The sequence below is a fragment of the Choristoneura fumiferana genome, chromosome 22, assembly GCF_025370935.1.
Source record: "Choristoneura fumiferana chromosome 22, NRCan_CFum_1, whole genome shotgun sequence".
Classification (NCBI taxonomy): Eukaryota; Metazoa; Arthropoda; class Insecta; order Lepidoptera; family Tortricidae; genus Choristoneura; species Choristoneura fumiferana.
Window position 1 is genome coordinate 8,489,094 of NC_133493.1, and position 22,172 is coordinate 8,511,265.

Below are 22,172 nucleotides of genomic sequence, written 5' to 3' on the forward strand. Positions count from 1 at the left end.
TTTTCTTCTTCTCTCTTCTTCAGCCCATAGCCACCCAATGCTGAGTGTAGGCATCCTGCATTGCTCGCCACTCATCTCGGTCTAGTGCTCTCCTCATCCAGCACCTTCCCGCCACTTTGACCAGGTCGTCGGTCCACCTCATCTCCTGTCTACCAACGTTTCTCCGCCCGGTTCTGGGTCTCCACTCCATCACGGCCTTCCCCCATCTTCCATCACTCCTGCGGCATATGTGTCCAGCCCACTTCCACTTCCTTTGGGTGATTACCCTGGCTATATCAGTGAGCCTTGTTCGTCTCCGAATCTCCGTATTTCGGAACCTGTCACGGAGAGATATGCCCAACATCGCCCGCTCCATCGCCCTTTGCGTGACTTGCAGCTTGTGTACGACCTTCTGCGTGAGCGTCCAAGTTTCGGCTCCATATACCAGCACCGGGAGGACACACTGCTCGAAGCATCTGCGCTTGAGATTAAGAGGTATGTCCCCTCTGAGCACGTCGGACAATTTACCGAATGCCGCCCAGCCTAAGCGAATTCGACGCTGAATTTCCAAGTCCTGTCCGCTCTTTCTAGGCTCATGGTTTGACCGAGATAGACATACTCATCCACCCTCTCCAGTACCTGTCCATGAACTGTAATGTGAGTGGCATTGGTGTTCTTGCACATAATCTGTGTCTTTGCCATGTTCATTTTAAGACCCACCATTACAGACACGTCATACAGTTCAGCTACCATGGCTTCGAGGTCTTCCAGGCTCTCTGCGAAAAGTATGATGTCATCCGCAAATCGCAGGTGTGTCAATTGTTTGCCGTTGATGTTAATGCCTCTACTTGACCAATCGAGAAGCCTAAATATATTCTCTAGGCAAGAAGTAAACAATTTAGGGGAAATGGTGTCACCCTGCCTTACACCCCTTTTCACCGGAACTGGGTTCGTCAGCTCGTGCAACTTTACTTGTAGAGTAGCCGAACAATAGACCGCTTTGATGGCTTCTATATACCTGCTGTCCACCTGGCATCTTTGCAAAGAGTGTATAACTGCCCAATGTTCTACCGTGTCGAATGCCTTTTCGTAGTCTATGAAGGCTACGGCGAGGGGCTGGTTATATTCGTTGCACTTCTCCACCACCTGGCGAACAGTGTGTATGTGATCGATTGTAGAGAATCCGCCTCTAAAGCCTGCCTGTTCCACGGGTTGGTCTGCATCGAGCCGGTTAGTTAAACGTAGTGTGATGACTTTGGTGAAGAGCTTGTAGACATGGCTCAGCAAAGAAATAGGCCGATAGTTAGAGAGCTTGGTGACATCGCCTTTTTTATGCAGCAAAATCACTATAGCATTTCTCCATTTCTCTGGTGACACACCCTCGAACAACACCTTGTTGAACAGTATCTGCAACTGCTTCAACACTGCTCTCCCGCCATGCTGCAGACTTTCGTATGTGACTCTATCTTCACCTGGCGACTTCCCAGCTTTCATGAATTTAAGGGCACGTTTTATTTCATATAAACTGATCTCGGGAAGATCCGTGGTAAGGTGCTTCCTTAATGGAGCACGAGGGTCCTTGCGGTCGGTGGTCTTTTCCGGATTCTTGCAACTGTATAACTCTGCATAATAGTCTTCAACTAGTTCCAAAATCTTCGTTCGATCAGTTGTTATGGAACCTTCTTCCGTCGTCAGCTTATGAATCTGCTGGCCGCCTCTTTTTAGCTGTTTCCTGAATACTTTTGGCCCCCTATGCTTCTCTATAGTCTCTAAGATAAGCTTGTGTTTTTTTCTGCCTAAGATGCTTCCGAAGGAGGTGTCTTATTTTCTTGTTGACCACCGAGATGCCAGTCTGGCTTGAGGTAGCCAGAATTTTCTGGCGCTCCTCCAGCAGTGCGGCCAGCTCTTTTGACTTTGGCTCCTGTGCTAATTTGGATTTAGGTCTTATCTCGTCTAGCGTTTCGTTAATAGAGCAGACTAGTTGGTCGTTTATGGCGTCTATGTCCCAAGCATCCTCGGCTGTTAGTTTCTCTGAGAGTTTTCTCTGGTAGTATTCCCTCTGCACTTCTATATACTTTCTGTCTTCAGATGGTCTATTACTTTCAACTAGGCGTCGTAGTTCGAGTTTGAGGTTGAGGGCCAATCGGGCTCTCACTATGCGATGGTCACTTCCTGCGCCCACCATGTTGATAACGTCTACGTCTTCGAAGATATATCTTTTGGAGCTAAGAATATAATCAATTTGATTCTTAGTTTTCCGTCTGGGCTTCTCCAGGTCCACATTTTTTGAGGTTTCTTTTGGAAAAACGTATTCATGGCAAATAGTTTTTGTTGGCACAGATAACTTGCCAGGTCATGCCCTCTTGAATTCCTCTCTCCCAGTCCGAATCTGCCCACAAACTCTTCATTTTCTGGGTTTCCCTAATTTTGCATTGAAATCACCAATAACAGTGGTGTAAAAGGTAGGATTCTCCCTTAACGCGGTACTTATGTCGTCGTAAAATTCCGAAATCTCGTCATCCGAGTGCGAGGATGTTGGTGCGTAGACTTGGATGACCTTGAGTGAGTAACGTTTATTTAAATCAAAAGTTGCATAGATGACACGTGGTGACACCGCTCCAATGTTACGCATTTTTTGCCATTGAGGTATTAATGAGGAGTCCAACACCACCCTGTGACTTGTCTTCGTAGCCTTTGCAATAGAGTAAGTGTCCAGATGTTAGTTTAAGCAGGTTTCCCCCCTCCTTCTCGTCTCGCTAAGGCCCATTATGTCCCATTTTATTTTATTGAGGACTTCAGATTCCAGTTCCTGGTAGCGTTCTCCGTTAATAGTGTCCTAACATTGTATGTAGCCAAGTAAACGTGTTGGCAGCCGTATCCGTTCTCCCAGGGATTCTTAGCACCCTCTGTCCTACTGGTCCCCGACCGCTGCCGTAGCCAGGCCTAGTAGGACGACTGGGAACTGAGGGCCGTGGTAATGGTTGTCTCTGCATGCAGGTTAGTTGGCCTTGTAACGCCACGCTGGCCATTGCGGGTTGGCGTACCTACATCTTTTGAAGGCATTTCCTCCTTCGCGGCTTGTAGTGGCCGACCTCCGACTGGGAATCGGAGGGGGTCAGGATATTTACCGCCGCCTAATGCTCGGCGTTGTTGCTCGTTTAGCACCACCCGGGGGACACGTGTAGGGTTTCGCGGGTTAGACCTACGGACGCGAGCAACGACCATCCCCGAAAAATATTATCTGCCAACAAAGTTTTATTTAAAGTCAACTCTCTTTTGTAAATAATGAAGTCGTTATTTCAATGAGCTATTTTATCTTATATTTCATTTCATTTTAAACTGAGGATTATGCACTTGAGGACATAATAGAATACAATGGCTTTGTTCCAAAGGTTGGCTCTTAATGACATCGGGACACCTCAGTAATTCCTACTATACTAAAATTCAGAAGCGGCCAAATAACCAGTTAAAAACCAAGATATGCATGATCTCTGATGATATGATAATGTTATGTTAAAAAATACTTTATTGATTTAACAGCAGTCTCCCAATAGCCTCCAAAACTAGGCTAAAATAGAGTAAATCTAAGAGGCTGTTTCACCACCCTTTGATTAGTGTTAACTGACGGTTAAATGTGATGCCGTTTCCGTCTTTTCGAATAAAAGAAATAGAGACGGCATCACATTTATCGTCAGTTAACATTAATCATTGAGTGGTGAAACAGCCCCTAAGTCGCTGAAGTCTTGATTGTAAGACCACCTATGCACTATGCGGTTAACCGGCAAGGTTTTAGCGTGCCGTCCCTTTTCAAAGTATCGCTCGAGAAAGAAACAGCGCATTAATAGCGCGCGGTTACCCGCATAGTGCGTACGTGGCCTAGGTCAGGGATGATCCGGTGGTGGTAAACTAAGCGGAAGTGGTGGAAGTAAAGTTGAAATTGCAATGAGGGCTATCGTTTTTGTCTCACTAGATGGCGCACTGTTGCGTGAGGTTTTTAAGTATGGCTTTCAAAGTCTGTTATTACGGGCGTGAAAACAAAGTTTAGATTAAAATCATATTTAATACACCTTAAAACCGTACCATAAAAATATCGAGCATGCCACAGTGTTGCATAGTCCCCGTTTTGTTCGGAAAAAAGGGAAGACAAAGGTTTCCGAAAGACAAAACTGTCTCAAAACATCGACATTCATTGCCCCGGAACGCATATTTGCCATAATTAATTACAGATATTGCAAAAATATTCTAATTATAAATAAACCCGCGTAGCTCACCCAAAAACTATGAGATTTGACATTTCGGAGACCTCACGCTACACTAGCGCCTCTAGTGGCGAATTCATACGCGATAGCCCTCATTATGACGTGTCCCCCGACGGCTTGCAGCCAAGATGCCGCGGCTGCCGCAGAAGGGCGACGTGCTGGGCGCGCGCGCACCGCTACTTCCGCATCCCGTTCGTGCGGCGGGGCGGGCGCTGGCGCGGGCGCGGCCGGTGCCGAGCGGCGCGGCTGGTGGTACGCGCACTTTGACGGACAGTACGTCGCACGACAGATGGAGCTGCATCCCGACAAGGCGCCCGTGCTGCTGCAGGCCGGTCAGTTAGCATTACGACTACCATTAGCATTAGCACTCAGCAAGTGGCTAAGCCCGCAGGCAAAGCTGAATGAGACCCCCTTTCCCCCAGTGTAAGAATTTGATGTATTGGGCTAGAATCATAGCTAGAAAATAGCTAGATAATAGTAGGTTGTACAACAAGAGCATAAAACGAGCTACAGCCGCTAGGTAACAGCCTCAAACAAAACGGTTTTTTTGTAACTTATAAACTGTTTCTTTTTGTGGCTGTTGCAGCTGATTGCCTTACGAGTAGTTTGATACGAAGATATTACTGCACTACAGCATAAAAAGTCATTTTATGTCGTCTAGATCCAGCATAAATACCAACTTTAGGAGCATGAGAAGTGTAAAATGTGTCGCATGTTTAGGTGTGGACGACATGCAGATGTGCGAGCTGAGCCTGGACGAGACGGGCCTGACGCGCAAGCGCGGCGCCGAGATCCTCGAGCACGAGTTCGAGCGAGAGTGGGCGCGGCACGACCCCCGCCAGCCCTCCTAAGGTGCGCCCACGCCCCACGCATCATACAGGCCCATCCACAAATTACTTAAAGGCTGACCAGAATTATACAAAAGCTCGCCATATTGCGGAAAACCAATGGAACTAATTTCTTGCACTGGCAACACTAATTTCAAATGTCATCTATATGTATATTGCTGTCAAAGTTTAAAACGTTAAGAGAGGGCTATGCTTACACTGCAGGATATTCATGGATAACCACTCACATGCTTTTGGCAACTCTAATTTATTGTGTTAATGAATAGAGTTCAACTCAAAATTCAAAGCATGTGAGTGGCTAAGTACCTATTTAAACTACTTTGTACGGAAGCCTCGGTGCGCGAGTAAGTCTTGCACTTGGTCACGTGTTAGGGATCGGGTATATATTTTTTTCATATTTCATCTAGTGTACAGTCAAGTGTAAAAATATGAACTTATTCAGTTTCAAAAATAAGTAGGTACCACAGACTCTTCATCATCATCATCATCATCATCATCTCAGCCGTAGGCATCCACAGCTGGACATAAGGCTCCACCATCATCACTCTTGTTCCGACGCACAAAGGCCGTAATAACATATTTTTGAGTGGTTCGAATAGATACTTATTTTTGCACTTGACTGTACAGTTTTTGCCGAAACGTTGAAGTAAATATTACTCGTTATAAGTCCCATTGGTGGTATTTTGACTATGAGCCCTCTCTTAAACAAAATAGAAAGCCAGGCATAAAAATCAAAATGAAAATGTATTATTTTACAAGCTTTTATTTAGCTATTTTCTGTTTTTGGTGCCGTTTATTCCTTTCGAGGTACGGAACCCTAAAAATGGCGACCAATAGCATTTTTTTTATATTTATGGTTTTATTTACAGATACATTCTATTGGCGAAGCTCGAACTATGCGACTTGAGACAGCGAAACACAACGCCCAGTAACATAACACAAAAACCAACTGTAAGGACCGTCGTCCATTAGAACATGTATCCATCACTTAGATAGAGCCAATCACCAATCAGAACGCTTGTATCACAGCAGCGTCGTGATTGGTCGATAGATTATAGCATCTAACTACGATGGACTCTGTAGCATAACTTAGTGCTTTTCAATGTGCCTTTTACAGGTTCCTATAGTACCATAGTGCAATAATATACATATATAAAGTCGGTGTGACTGTTTCACTAACGGCAGCTCCTATACCTAAATGGGTGTTAATTATAATTACTACTTTTTTTTTCCTTTTGTTTTTTAGGGTTCTGGAGCCAAAATAATTTTATTTCCAGAACAATACAGGTCCAACTATAAAAAGGTATTACTACTTAAATGACTTGAGTAATCTTAGGTTGATTGCTGTTAACTCTTACTAAAATATAACATTTGTTGTATAAGTCATACCGAAATTAGGACTCATTGAAAAACTTGAAACCTGGGAATCGAACTCAGTCTCATCATTCCATCACCCAAGCAGTTGGCTTGGCAGGTGAAATTTCTTAACGTGCTCTCGATTGACTTTGACAATGATTTTTAAATGATATCGTGATTTTTTTTCTCTATTTTCGTGTCTGCATGAGATGGATGCAATATGCAATATGCCTAGGAGGATAGATGGCGCTGTTTTCAATAGATAGATCACTATCAAAGTAGTTCTACCTAGGTTTTACAATTCGTTCTAGTTTCGGTACAATGAGGAAATGGCGGACTAAGACTTTTTGAGGCCGGGGGCGATCTTTAATTTGGCTTCCTCCATATTTGAATATTTACTACTAAACACCACGTAAACATTTACAAGTGAAACGACATTCGTTACGCAAAAACTTTTTTTTCTATGCTTGCCAATGCCAGCCAAACCGAGCCCCCCCCCACTTAGTCCGCTACTGCAATGAGGGTTTCTTGACAGGCGAAATATCGCAAGATGGCGTTACTATTGAGAGGTTCGTTTAACGTTACAGTCTTACCCCCTTATTCATAAAACTTAACAAGCCTATGTTAACTAACAAATGCTTTGTCCCTTTCTAACAAATACAAATGCCGAAGTGACAGATAAGGACAAACGAATTTTAGCGGCATTTTAACTAAAATAGGTTTGATTGTCGTTTATGAATAAGGGGGTTATTTGCGATTTGGTCATTGACTTATTTAACTAACCACAAACATGACACAAGTCTCAAAGTCTTCGAACGGACCTCGCGACGCTGGCGGCAACTAGTCTGTCACAAGAAGCTTTCATAAAAAAATGTAATAGGAAAATCGTAAAAATAAAATCAATCGTTCATCCACCATTACCTCTCATATTTCGTTTTCTAGAATTTTTTTACCGTACAACGGCAAAAACTACTAGACACTGGCAAAATTGTCCTCTGATGGACAGAGCCATATTTTTTAAAGAAACAACAAAATCAAAAATTGAAAGATGTCGTTGTCAAATGACATTAAATTGCTTTAAAACGAACTAAAGGTAGAAATCGGTTTTTGTTTTTATAATATTCACCTGTTCTGAGTGAAATAGTATAGACAGAATACACCTATTTAATTATAGATGAGGCCCACCGCTGCTGAACGTTTTGCCTTATCGTATGAACTTGTAAGTAAATAACAAATAAAAATCATAATAATAGTTAGTAATTAAATTAAACAGTTTCTATCTAAATTATTTAATGCCTACTTAGGGTGCTGGACACAGAGTTTATACAGCTTACTGTAGAAATATGTATTTATTTATATTTTCATATTAAACTGTGATGATTTTTTTTTAATTGAAAATTTATCTACTTTTACATAGAGAACACTGTTGTATTTATATTTAAGACTGCGTATTTGTTTTATTTGAATATACAGTATAGAAAAAAAAATGTATTAATCCAGCAGTATTCCAGAAAACATTCCTTCTATTGAAACCAGATATTCATATCGTTGCATTCCGCGAGGAAGTCTTGTATTTTTTTTTGTAATAAACTTTTTTTAATATTTTATGAAGTACAATGTACATAGTGAAACATATTTTAAGTGCCTTGAAAGTGTTTACTGCCGAACAGAACATCAGCTATGTATTTATGTAATGCTTTACCAAATAAAAGTAAGATGTGAAATTATATTCGGATTGTTTTATTACTTGCAAGTGTTGCTTTATATTTATAACCAAAATCAGAGCAGGTGCACTCCGTATTTTAGGTAGGAAGCTGCAAGTACTTGGCGGCGTCGTCTGGGCGGACTAATTTCGTAGGGCTGTCACGCGCCGGGCGGTCGAGTCGGAAACGGACATCTGTCAGTCTGTTTTCAGTTGCTCACACACGCGATAAAAAAAAATTAAGTAGCCATACTATTATGTAGGTATGTTGACCAAATAACACACGAGTATTTTTACTAGGTACATCATTTTCGGTAAATACCCTATATCACCACCTGGATTATATGGCGTTCAGTCCAATACAGATACTCAACATACTATGACTGTCGTCTTGGTCGTTCGAAATTTGTTTTTTTTTCTTACATAAAACTGACCGTGATTGACCCCCATCTCACCTGATGCAAAGTGCAGATGAGGCCAAAGATGTAATAAGTATGTGTGCGATATTAGCACCAGCTTGCCGGTGAAGGAAAACATCGTGAGGAAATCTGCATGACCCTGCGAGGCAATGCATGGAGTGTGTGAAGTTTCAAATTTACGTTTGGCCCGCGTGGGAACTACGGCTCAAGTTCCCTCATTCTGAGAGGACGCCGGTGCCCAAGAGTAGGAGTGTAGGTACATAGGCTTAGGCTGGGATGATGGTTGAAGGCCTCATGTACTTGATTTTTGCTTGGATTTTGCTATTACTTGTCCGATTTTTATGACTGAGTTCATTCGATAAGAAGGATCAACGAATTCTCGGATTCTAGTATTACGAATGGTATACTTAGTAGTTTTCAAGTTTACTTGATTAGGCAAGCTACTAAAGACAGTTTAGTCTTAGCTATATTTCGTTTAGTTCAATAGATCGGGATAATAGAAGTAAAGTTCTAAATGCGATTCATGCCGAGCGAAGTTGCGGGCAAAAGCTATGTACAGTTTCAGCAGCTATTGAAATAAACGGGCGGTAGAATTTCTGAACGAAATCAAAATTGATTGTCAAATTTCATTTTGGCATGTATGTCATATGTCAGTCTACAGCAAAGACTGAAGTTTATAGGTCTACAGTGCGACAATTTTAAATGAACGTGGCAAAAAACGGAACTAACGCGACTATCTTGGAAAACTCAATTTTTTACAGTTTGCCGTGAAAGCTACCTTACACTTATTTATCTGTAGTTTGTGGTATTTAATTTGTATTTAGAGATTAAAATACTAATAACAAGTAAATTAATAATAAAACAAAGCGCCTTCGTGCAAACGTCACCCCACATTCACTAATGTTTTATCGTAACTGTACTTGCGCTGAACGTCAAACCAAAAGGTATGAAATGTCAATGCCAGAAAGCAAAAGCAAAGCAAAGCAAAACCAAGCAGGCAGTTTAGCAAAGCTTCTCCCTCTAAGCAATATCACACGCAGCGAATAGGTAATTGTAACCAAACCGAACAAGCTCGCATTCTCTAATTTTGATAATAACAGCTAATTATACAGAATATTTATGCGGAATATGATATAGTTGTTTTCGTGTAAATATGGAGGTGCTCATGTGCTTGCCGGTATTGTTTTTCTTCGGCGGTAACTTGGCGCCAGCTAACGCATTGGCTTACGACGGTAAGATTTTTACTTTATTATCCAGTGGGCATCTTGCAAAATGTCTCCTTTTGTCTTTGTCTTATCTGAGAGTAATATAATATACGGGAAATATGCCTTGTCTAGTATACATTATGAAATGATTTTGATGTTAAATTAACATTTTAACAATCCAGGAATTGCTTACTCACACTTGTGAAGCATAATACTAAACTACAAAACTAAAACTGTACTTATTAGTACTTATGGTATTACGCATTCATTTAGTACCTATCTGGTGACTATATCTTCCATGTATCTTCCTATAGAGTCCATGCTATGCCTGGTTTTAGAATAGAACCGGCCCATCTCTTATCATGTGATGACCGGATGGCACAGTGGTTAGGTTGGCCGGGGCAGATATTTGTATGAATAATATGAATGTTTGTTCTCGGATTTTGGATGTTTAATGTGTATTTAAGTATGTATTTATTTATATAAGTATGTTTATCTGTTGCCTAGTATCTGTAGTACAAGCTTTGCTTAGTTTGGGACTAGGTTGATTGGTGTCAAGTGTCCCGTGATATTTATTTATTTATGTGTGTTATTTAAGGCAATGTGATTGTGAGAGTGGGCAGGAACTATTGCCAACTACAAACTATACTCCAGCTCTGCGGTGTGAAGGGCAAAGGGAAATCACCGCACTGTTTTCCCAAAAAAGAACATACTATACGTTCACCCTGGAAAAATGTATAGTTCTTGCAGGATAGGGTTAGAATAATTCTTCACATTCGAGCATGCAATAGCTAGTACTAAATAAGGCAAAACAATATAATTATGTGAACAGACAAAAAATAAATATCATGTTTTTTTCACAGTACATTGGCTCAGTGGACCACAGACTATAGACCGAGATATTTCATCACTGAAACAGAATATTGATATTTATTGTTATCGAGGGACATCTAAGAACATTCTGGCTCTGTGGCAGACTGCTAGAGTAAGTAAAAAATAACCTGGAATTAAAAAGTACATAGTACAATACAATACAATACAAAGACTCTGAAAACAGATAGAGAAAAAAATTACAAGATAAGCAATAGGCGGCCTTATCGGTTACGAGCGATCTCTTCCAGGTAACCTTTTTTACAGAAAGAGTAGATAGTATTAGAGTACAATGAAGAGTAAAGAAAGCATGAAAGAAGAACTTGAATGTTACAAACAAAATGGTTGCGAAGTTGCCACCTGTGCTGAAATACATATAGTGTTGTACTATTATTAAAGGGAACAAAATATTGTATGAAAAATATTATATTTTCTTTGCTAATTAATCTATTGCACTTCTAATACCTTAATTATGCATGCGCGTGGAACTTTGATGGCCAAAATAAAATAAAAAAACCAAATGTACTTACACAAAAACAAATAATAATCGATTAAAAATAAATGTTGACTTGATATTTTTTTATAATTTCTGAAAAGTACTATATTGTATTACATTTTTAGAAAAAAAAAGCTTTAAGTATTTAGAAAGCTGCTAACAGTAATTAGTGCTCTCTTTTAATTTCAACTTTGTTTCTGTACTCAGTTTCATATCAGAATAAAAAATGACGAGTTCAGCCAGTACATTGGTGGGTCGCCGGAGGAAGTACACAAGGAATACACTGAGGACAGCTACGGCTGGTCGGTGGTCAGCCCGTTCCACAAGCGGACGTCCCGGACGATGGCCATTGACCTGTTCAACACCACCTGCATGGCCATCAACACCAAGCATAAGCACAGCATTGAGCTGCAGATCATAAGTAAGTTCATCAGTTACATTAGGGTATCCATTGATTAATAAAAACGTTTATGGAATACGGATAAAACAGGTCTCCTTCGTAATCCATAATATAGTTTGTCCTAAACTCAAATGCCATAACACTTTTGCCATAAATAAACACTTTTGACATATCATACTTTGGCCATAATGATCTTGCCGGTGAAATTCCTGGCACGTGAGGTATCCCATCTTAGGCCTCTAGGTTGGCAATGTGTCTGCAATACCCCTGTTGTTGCAGATGTTTATGGGCGGTGGTGATCTCTTACCATCAGGAGACCCACTTGCTCGTTTGCCATCCAGTCGAATAAAAAAAAATGTCCTAATAATCAAAAGCCATAGTATCACATGTCCTAATACTCTTAATCCCTAATATTTTTTGTACTAATATAGTAAGACAAAACTTACGAACTAATAATATTAAAATCCATAATATTAAATGCTATAACAGAGCACTTGTTGGCAAACAGCTACTTGCGAGCCAGAAAAGTAGATTAAGTTAGAACTGAGACCCCAACAGTGACAAACCGGTACCAGAAAAGTAAGTTAGGTTAGGTTGGAACTGCAACTCCTACAGAAAAGAACCGCAGCCAGAAAAGTAGGTTAGGTTAGGTTAGAACTGTGACCCAAACAAAAACAAACAGCAGCTAGAAGAGTAGGTTAGGTTAGAATTGCTGCTCAATATTAGGACAAAAATTATTATAGCATCTACATTATGGCAAAAGATCATTATGACAAAAGTTGTTATTGTTTTTGAAATGAGGGCCAATAAGCATTAGTATATTCAATATTAGGGCAAAAAATATTATGGCATTTACATTAAACAAAACATCATTATGACAAAAGTTGTTATGGATTTAAAAATTAGAACAAAAGATATTATGGATTCCAATATAAACCCGGATAAAACAAACTGCTGTGTGAACATACCTTAGTATAGGTGGGTATATGTACAGCCACCAGCACCAATATTTGACTTAGTGCGCCTGTTTTTTTCGTGATTGTGATGTGAACATACCTTTATTTCTATTTACCTTAGATCCACGGCTTTCAGCCTATGGCACGGTTTTCAGCTGTCGCGTTTTGCCGACCGTGGCGGTCAAAGAGTTAAAAATGAAGTTTTCGGGTGCGCTGGACGTGATTTAAACCCCCCCTCCCCCCCTCCACATCTTTCAACCCCCGCGCATCTTTTGGCTACACATGCCGAGTATCAAGTATGCTATATGAAAATTTGAATAAAAAAGTCTGAATAGAAAAATTGTCTTAGCAACCCCCCGATGGTTTTAAAAGACCTATCCAACGACCCCACTTTACGTCTATGGGAGGTACCCCAAAAAAAATTTTTTTACTTTTTTTTATTGTACCACTTTGTTGGCGTGACCGATATGTATATTCATGTCAAATTACAGCTTTCTAGTACTAACGGTCTCTGAGCTTATCCGCGGACAGACAGACATGGTGAAACTATAAGGGTTCCTAGTTGACTACGGAACCCTAAAAATTTGCCAAGTATTGGGGTCTGGTAATTGGGTGTTATTCCAGGGGTGGACATCTGGCGAGTGCTGCTGATGGTGGCAGGGCTGGTCACGGTGTGGGCGTCGCGGCCGCTCAGCAGCAACCCCGTGTTCTTCTACCTGTGCGGGGTGCTGCTCGGGGTCTCCGCTTCCTTCATGCTGCTGGTCTACTACGTCAGCAAATTGCTGCCCAGAGTAAGTCGAACATTATAGGGTGAGAAATCGTACACATTAAGGATTTGTATTTATCAGAGCTGTGTGTGTTAAATATAATATAACTAATAGAATAAGGTTGTGTTTTCACTAGAGATGTGCGAGGTAGCCAAGCTGATTGCGTGTAGCGGGCTTTTTTCTAATAAGCGAGCGGGGTGCGATCAAGCGGACTGAGTACTTCGCAAGACATTCCTCGCGAACATCCTTCTTTTGTTTTGTATATGGAAATCCTTGCTCCACTGGAGCTGCGCTGAGCGAGGACAGATAAATGAAGAATTTCTAATGGTTCACGATAAACACATTCCTCGCAACGCACCCTTATACGTTTATTAGGTATTTAAAGTTTTTCCAAGGCAGTTGGTTTTTACAAGCTTTTATATAGTTTCACCTGTCCCATATGGTCTGTCTGTCAAATCTTGCAAGTTAAATTTGACCAACTTCCAGTAGTCAGATTGACTTGAAATTTGAAAAATTCATGTAAATCGCGTGACAATACAATAATCTAATAGTGACATCCGGGTAGTCCGGCCAGGATTGTCTCCGCAGGACGGAACTCTTCAACGGTTAATAGCATCGACTTGAAATTTGGTATGCAAATGTAGTTTGGGTGACAATGCAAGTACAGCCAACAAAAAGTACAATCATCAAAAAAGCTTGTATTAATTTTTTTTTTTTATGGTTAGGTTATTTTTGTAATAACTCTTTTTTTGATGTGTGGTGTCATTGATATTTTTCTTTCTTCCATAATTTCTAAATTCCATTTAGTGGTTGTCTGGAAGAGATCGCTTTTAAGCAATAAGACCGGCTATTGTTTACCCTGCATTTAGTGTCCATATAATAATAATTAATAAATAAAGATTTGTATTGTATTGTATTTGTGATTTCAGAAAACTCTGACATACGGGGTGCTGATTGGCGGGTGGACGGTCGGCGTGTACATATTCCAGCAGCTGTGGGAGAACGTGCGCTCCATAGTACTGTCCTACCAGACTTACGTGTTCTGGTACACGCTGGCAACAGGCTTTGTGAGCTTCGTGGTCTGCTACCGGGTGGGGCCGCCCACGGACAGGCGGAGCAGGAACCTGGTCATGTGGACTTTGCAGGTTGGTTATGGAGGTCGGCAGTAGGGTCGATCGATAATCGATCGATGGTATATTGTATTCCAATCCAATTTATGAAAAGTGTAACCAAAGACGCCGTTAACCCGACCACAGACATTTACTGATGTGAAAAGCTAGAAGCTATTGCAAAATAATTCATCTGTTCAGTAAATCGATTAATTCATTAATTGAATAGATCAAAGTATTTTTGTCTATTTTATTATTTACAATACTTGATTTAATACCAAAGATTGTTTATTCAATTACAAAAGCAGTAAATATTTTTTATTTTTAATATAAGTAAATAAAAATCGCTTATTCATCTATTTTTAACCCGTCGCGCGACCAACGACATTTCTGGGTAATTTTGGACTAGTACCCTATGTTAAAGGGTGAACGGAACTAGTAACAAAAGTTGACTAATCACGAGTACTTACTTACATACGCGCCACTGTGGCGCGCAGGGCGGGACAAAATGGACGGGTTAAAATGACAAATTTTCCACCATCTCTACGCTAGTCTATGCTACTACAGATTATACCCATGTTTCATTCAAGAAATAACGCCAGATTTTGACGAAGATTTTTCAAATGAAAAATAAATATTGATTGTGAAAAAAGTGATTAGACGTCTAGTTAAAAGACAAGAAGTTTATACAAGAATTTTGATGAAATCGGTTTGTTTACACTTATAATAAATTGGATTGGTATAACGTATAGATTGGAACAGTCGACGTCGATCTATAGTTTCTACTAGGCCAATCGCTTGATGGGGGAATGCAGCAGATCGATCGTTGCTACTAGACCAATTAGTGTATCCGTCGATCAGCCAACGCTACCATACCAACCGATCGATGGTATCGAACGATCAATTAGCTTCAGTTATCTTGAGTAAGCTAGTTTAGAAAGGAAGATAAATACGAACTTTGCTGGCAAAACATAATTGAATAGATCTGTACATATAATGAATAACCCCCCCCCCCTCCTTGGCAGGGTGTGGGCGTGCTGATGATATTTTTCAGCAGCTCGTACCAGGAGGCGAGCGCGGCCGCGGTGTTGCTGGCACTACTCGTCAAGTACTTCCCGCAGTCCGTGCTCAACGCCGTGCAGGGATACTGGTCAGTACAAACCCTAAATAGGAGCTTCAGCCCAATATCCTCTCGTTTTAAGAGGAGGTCTGTGCTCAACTGTCACGTTTATAGGACGTTTATGCTTAGATAAACATAGAAAAGTGAAGACAAGGTTAAGTATGATTCGTTTACTTCTGCAGACAAGCCTAGGATTCCTAGGAACGAGGTTTTTTTTTACATAAAGCTGACCTTTGATTGACTCCTACTTATCTCACCTCATGAAAAGAACAGATGAGGCTAAAAGTGTATCCCACTGGTTCAGTAACAGCGTATACCCTTGCCTAGCCTTGAAGAGTTCTAGGTTGTATGTATCTATCCGGAAATACAGACGATGGGAGCGAATTCCATTTCTCAGCAGTTCCCATTATGAAAGATGAAGTGAACGCGACCAATGGATTACTAACTACATAAGAGTGAGGGGCACATCGCTCGCAGAACAGATAACCGTTGGGGGAGAGAAGTTCTGGAGTGGCGACCGCGAATCGAAAGACGAACCGATTGCAGGCCGCCCACTAGGTGGACTGATGGCATCGTGAGAGTAGCGGGCATCCGGTGGCAAGTGGCGAGTTGTCATTCTAAGGGGGAGGCCTTTGTTCAGCAGTGGACGTCTTCCGGCCGATGGTGAAGGGTGAAGACACTCCCCTCGTCTAGATGACCTGTGAAAAATTTTCTAATCATGACTAACTTCCTTTGGCAGGCGTCGCAGGTTCCCGCCCAGGCCGCGGCTGCTGACGAGCGAGGAGTACTACGAAGAGGGCGCGCGCGAGACCAAGCACGCGCTCGAGAACCTGAGGAAGTACTGCTCCAGCCCCGACTGCGCTCAGTGGAGGATCATGCTCAAGCTTAACGACTCCAAGAGGTTGGTCTCACACTAGAGTTCCCAACCGTTTACCTTTACTTGCCCGAATTTCACTTGCCATACCAACGTTTGCCATAAAATATATAGAACCGTGCTGTTTTCAGGATTTTTTAAAATGTCATCATATATAATGCAGTAGGTTAGGTTAGGTTAGTTTAATATCAACTCTGAAGAAATTACTATTTCAGAAATAGATTACTTTATGGCAAATGAAAATTCTAGAAACGATACATTCGGGCATATGAAATTCGGGCAAACGATAGAGAAAAGTTCCCAACATGGGGGCCACGCTCTACTAAACGATTGTATCGTTCCAACTTAAGGCCCGTGGTCGCGGCCAGCGGTCATCGCTAGATGTTGTCACTGTCAGCTTTGCTTAGTTTGGGACTAGGTCAATTGGTGTCAAATGTCCCATGATTTTTTTTTTTTTTTTACTGTTCGCGACCGCGTTGCGCCTACTTCGCTCATACAATATTGATGGGTCAGAGTGGGCTTTGTTTGTATGTATGTCCATTCCTTTGGTACTCGCTGCAGCCTAAACGGCTGGACGGATTTTAACATACATATAATAAGGGATCATTAGATTCGTCATAACTGTCGGAGTGACATAGGGTATCAGTATCAGTATATTGTTTCAACTGACGCCCGCGAAAAAAAAGATGGCGGGGAAGTAAAAAAAAAATGTATTGTAACAATATAATATGTGGGAACTATGGCAAGCCCTCTCATTCTGAGGGGAGGCCTGTGCCCTGCAGTGGGACGTATATAGGCTGGGATGATGATGATGAACAATATAATATGGATATCAAATGAAAGCTAAAAATTAGCCCATTCTAAGTTTATTATATGGGTTATGTTATAATACTTTAAATCTACCATTTTTGCAGAAATATCAAAAAAAGTGTGAAATAAAACTATAAATAAAAAAAAGCAATAAGCCCAACTACCTTAAAAATACTTAAAAGAAGTAAACAAGTCTAGTGGGGGTGGAACTGTTAAGTAGCTAACCTAAAGTTCAACAGGTAGGACCAGCTTAAAAAATCTTAGTACCTACCTAATATTGTGTGTGCCTTCATATTGTGTTGTATTATAGTTTTATAGTGAACCACCTCCCACAGGTTCGCATCGTTCGTGGAAGGCGAGTCGCACCTCAGCGACGAAGAAGTGTTAGGCTACGAGGCTTATGCCTTCAGCACGGAGCCGCGCCGCAAGCCCGCGGCCAACTCGACCGCCATCGCCAGCCAGCTGGACTTCTCGGACGATGACGATGATGATGACATCACTGACGATGAGGTGTGAGACACAGGAACTTTGAATGCCAGCTGAGTGTATCGTCACTCCATAGAGTGGGACACTGCTGACTGTTCTGGACTAGCGAGTCGTGACCGCACGAAATGGCGGAAAATAAAAAAAATAGGATTGTCAATACATTTCACAGATAAAAAAACCTTTGTTCCCCGTAAATATCCAGCATGGGCAGGGTCTAAATTATTTCTTAATAAATCGCCGAGCCCTTGCCCAGAAATTCGGGGTATACATAGGATCCTTAACAATTGCAGCTGGATTTTGGAAATGTAATATACTCGTAAATGTTATATTTTACGATTTATCCATTAAATTGAGCAGATTCAGTTTTTGTTACTAGATATTTGTAATCAATAAACTTCTTGTAAATAACGTTTGACGTTATTAATGTTTAATCGCAGAAAGAGTTGTTTTCCGTTTTGTAAAATTTTAGGTAGTGTGATTTGCTACAATGTTAAAAAATATCGTCTAATTGAAAGCACATAACAATGTCAATTCAATTCTGATTTTGAAATAGGTTAAAATGAAATTGCAGCATAAGGTTAAACTTCTTGCAAAGTCGTTTGCAAGTGAACACCATACTTTATGGATAAGGTTAAACAAAAGAAAGGACTGATTAGGTAGTTTTATACTAAGGTAAAAAGCAAATGCTACCTTTTTTGGCATTGTCCAAATGTTGTTCAAGTTGTTGTAATAAAACCATTTTCATTAGTTAGTAACATTTTAATTATAATAAAGATTCTCATTGTTTTATATTCATATTACTTAGGCTAGCACCACTTTAATTGTAAAAAAATAATATTTGTACAAAATATTCATCTTCATGTGTTTATTGATCTTCAGTAATATTAGTTTAGTTATCTATTTTGTGTGACATGATTTAATTTATTATAAGAGTTTGAATGTTTAACTGAATATGAATAAAGTTATATTTATTCAATTAACAGCTGTATAATTTCTTTGTAAAATTATTATATTTAGTACATCACACTTAAAGCACCTATATTAAAATAAATTAATACTATTCAGTAAATAATTAACTTCTGGGGCAGTGTTTAACAATACATAATAATATGCCTCAATTATATTTGAAAAAGATCTTACAAAACGTTATTTTGAACAATGTCATGTATGGCACAATGTTTAACCTTTTAACCTTATAGGACTAAACCAGAAATAGTGAATGGACCACCTCTTTTAATGCACCTGATATTTGTGCATAGGTACTTGTCGGAAAGTTTTGAACTATTCACAACTATTACATAGACATTTTATAAGGAATGTAGACGCGATTTCCTGTAATAAGCTCTCGATAATTCGCAACATGCGTCATGGTGACGGATTGATATATTTCGGTAAATGGGTCGAAATATTGAAAGCTCACAAAAGGGAATAGCAATCTATATACCCTTTAAAATATGTTTAATTTCTTGTCTCGTTTGGACTTTAATAAGTACAAAAATTACATTGGTAAGACTACATTACAACCGGAATGTTAATATCGTTCGAGACTCGTCGGTTTTTTTTGTTTCCCTGAAGTCAAATGAGAAGAAAAAGAAAACCGATCTTTTGTTTCGAGTTTTAGTGGATATTAATGTGACTTTGTTTCCTCCGAAGAGCACGCTCACGTTACCGGTCGTAAGGATGTCTAAACATGATCTGAAAGCGAATTTGCTGTCGTAGCCTTAGGGCCTGGCCCTTTACTACGAAGTGCAAAATTCGAACTTCGTGTTTTACCGTCCCGCTCACGCTTATATTATTTAAAACAAGAATGAGAGGGACGGTACGATGCGAATTTAGTAGTAGCCCCTCTGTTTCACTGTTTATTCTGTTTTCCAATCTTTATTCGGACAAAACAAACAGAGACGGCACCCCAAATATATGTCATATAAAAATTATTAATGAGTGGTGAGTTGGGGACACCCTTAATATCCGAAGATTGTCAAGGTAGTATTTAGCCACATTCACATTTATCTGACGCGTTGTGTGTGTGTCGTGACGCATCAGAACAGCATGGGCTTGGTACATTTAATATCCTCGTGAGTCCTCGCGTACTTTGTAAAGAACAAATGAACACAAAGAATAACGGCCAAAGTATACTTTATAAAGCACAAATTGTTAATTTAAACAAAGAATTTAATTTAATTTAATTTATTTTAAAAATGTTTAATTAATATCTTCTCTTCTTCTCTTTTAAAATATGGCTTTTCTGTCCTAATTAATAGGACAATTTCGCCAGTGTCAAAGTAAACTCTCTTTGAGAGGCACGTTGTACGGTGGTTGTAGTTTTTGCAACCTGATAGTAAAATTTCAGAAACCACGTGGAGACCACTTGCGCATTAAAAAATGTCAGACACGAGAGCAATAAAGAATTTTGTGATCACTGTTCACTGTTAAGGTTAATCGCCGCATAAAACACTATCAAAATTATAATTTAACTAGCCAAAGAAACAGAAATAGCAAAATTAGATATTGTCTACATCCGCCATGTTCGAATGCTACAAATCGAAACCCTTTAATTAATATCCAAAATAAAGCTGCTGACATTTCTAGGTTTTAAGTACCTACTACATCTATTAAAAAAGGTTAGGACACAAGAGGATATAGTTGCGTTCATGCAGCGTGTTTTGACGGCTTGTGCTGTCTCTCTCCACCCCATATTATTCGTATGAAACAGATTATTTGACACGTTATCACGTCACGCCAGACAAATGTGTGGCAGATTGTGGCAAGTGTTGTCTAGGAGCGAGCACGGCTGGCCTTTTTGGACTTGTCGAGCGTCTGCGGCGGCGGGGGCGGCTTGGCCGACAGGTGGCGGCTGTACAGGCTGCAAATAAATGCATACAGTTATTACACGCTTGTCACGATGCACATAGGCGATCGCTGACATCTTAGTTAGCCTCAGTGTAGCTAGATGGCGCTTTCCTCAATAAGGGATCTCTGAGCAGAATGACGGACGAATTCTAGAGGTCGCCACCGTAGTTTTCTCTTGACTTATTTATTTACGTAATAATATGTATTTAATATTTATTTATTATTTACTTATTTATTTTATAAAAGTAGGCATTTTATTACACTCATTTACTACACGAGTTGTACGACTAAATATATCATAACCAACTCACCCTTGACCGTTTGTCGGCCAAGGGGGTGCTGTCGATCAGCTGTGACCGGGGGAATTCTAACTGTAATATTCTCGCCCTTAAAAGCTGAAGCACAGCTGTAAAACACACATTCAACAGCTCATACTACACTAAACAGCTCCCTCGAAAGCTCCATACGCCCAGACTTGGTAAGTTCTCCGATATTTAACTTTTGTGTTTTTCTGTGTATTTTATATAATTATTTTCTTATAATTTAACTTTGTGTAATTGAACTGAAGGCTTCCCCTGGCCAGGGAATCTTTTATTTCAAACATTTCTTATACTTAATATTTTAACACTTGTTAATTTCTCTCATCCGTTGTTATAAACTCAGAACCTATGTTAATGCTTATTACTTTTATGCAACGGATGCGTACCGGTGTTAAAATAAATTCAAACTCAGCTAAGTAACGTTTAATTTCAAATGTAATCCTCTAACGGTTATTTAGTGAACTGTTGTATTTCAAATTTTAACGGTCACTTAGGCTATTTATTTTTACCTTTTGTTTTTTTAAAATAATTATATAAAACTAGAATCACTTTCCTTTGCCTGCCTGTAACTCCGTATGATTGTCCTTGCCACTCACTGCAATTCAGCACACCCTAAGAGTTGGGGCATCGCTGCAGAGGAGTGACTGGCAAACAATCTAGCACTGGACCACAACTGACACCACCTAATTTACAGGGCACCTCCGTACGGCTTCAACTTCCAAACCTTCGTACGGCTTACAACCTTTGTACGGCTTACAAACCTTCGTACGGCTTACAAGCTCCGTACGACTACAGCTTTCTCCGCTCTGCACGGCTACAACTTTCAAAGCTTCCGTTCGGCTACAGCTCTCACGGCTCAGGCGGCTCCTTTACGCCCTAACCTGACACTGAAGCCCTGACGGCCTAACTTCCGGAGTACTGCACATCCTTCCTGGCTCGTCCAAGACCCTGATCGTTCGGCGTGGAACACTTGTCCAGGAGGCTGCTCGTCCTGCCGCCCTAAGGCCCTTTTGACCTCGGCACCGACGACCACTCAGCTGGACCAGGCCCCTCTGCTGTGGTCAGCCTCTTCGCTCCGGGTTCTTCTCTCCGACTCCAGGGAAGTGTAGGCCAGATAGACCGAATAATCAGAATAACCATCAATCAATAAACGCTTTGAACTTACTACTCTAGATTCTCGTAATACTTTTACTTTTAATATTTGTTCTCTAAACTAGCCTTATTATTTTGTCTTCAATTTTTAATTAAATATAATTAAAAAGTCTTATTGTTTTACTCAAAGAATAACTTACTAGGCCTCCTTTAAGGTCAAACCTCCCTCAAGAGGTCTGCCCTTGACACGCTTA

General features: G+C 40.3%; 3 protein-coding genes across 5 annotated transcripts in view; all 3 read left to right on the forward strand.

Moving 5' to 3' along the window:
• LOC141440463 (uncharacterized) overlaps window positions 1-22,172 on the forward strand; it is a 149,724-nt gene that overhangs the window by 98,404 nt on the left and 29,148 nt on the right. The window lies entirely within an intron of this gene.
• LOC141440142 (myosin heavy chain 95F-like) lies at window positions 4,336-8,171 on the forward strand. Its single transcript, XM_074104608.1, has 3 exons — window positions 4,336-4,570; window positions 4,959-5,090; window positions 5,956-8,171. The coding sequence occupies exons 1-2, from the start codon at window positions 4,336-4,338 to the stop codon at window positions 5,087-5,089; spliced, it is 366 nt and encodes a 121-aa protein (XP_073960709.1). The 3' UTR covers window position 5,090; window positions 5,956-8,171.
• LOC141440464 (nuclear envelope integral membrane protein-like) lies at window positions 9,258-20,133 on the forward strand. The gene is made up of 8 exons (XM_074104980.1): window positions 9,258-9,795; window positions 10,632-10,753; window positions 11,342-11,555; window positions 13,115-13,281; window positions 14,187-14,402; window positions 15,392-15,516; window positions 16,226-16,387; window positions 17,506-20,133. The coding sequence occupies exons 1-8, from the start codon at window positions 9,717-9,719 to the stop codon at window positions 17,684-17,686; spliced, it is 1,266 nt and encodes a 421-aa protein (XP_073961081.1). The 5' UTR covers window positions 9,258-9,716; the 3' UTR covers window positions 17,687-20,133.

Excerpts from the sequence above, each read along its gene's own strand:
- LOC141440464 (XM_074104980.1), top strand. The coding sequence starts at position 9,717 with ATGGAGGTGCTCATGTGCTTGCCGGTATTGTTTTTCTTCGGCGGTAAC. Across the intron at positions 9,796-10,631 it reads TAACGCATTGGCTTACGACG|TACATTGGCTCAGTGGACCA; the intron begins GTAAGATTTTTA and ends TTTTTTTCACAG. Across the intron at positions 15,517-16,225 it reads AACGCCGTGCAGGGATACTG|GCGTCGCAGGTTCCCGCCCA; the intron begins GTCAGTACAAAC and ends TTCCTTTGGCAG.
- LOC141440142 (XM_074104608.1), top strand. The coding sequence starts at position 4,336 with ATGACGTGTCCCCCGACGGCTTGCAGCCAAGATGCCGCGGCTGCCGCA. Across the intron at positions 4,571-4,958 it reads GCCCGTGCTGCTGCAGGCCG|GTGTGGACGACATGCAGATG; the intron begins GTCAGTTAGCAT and ends TCGCATGTTTAG.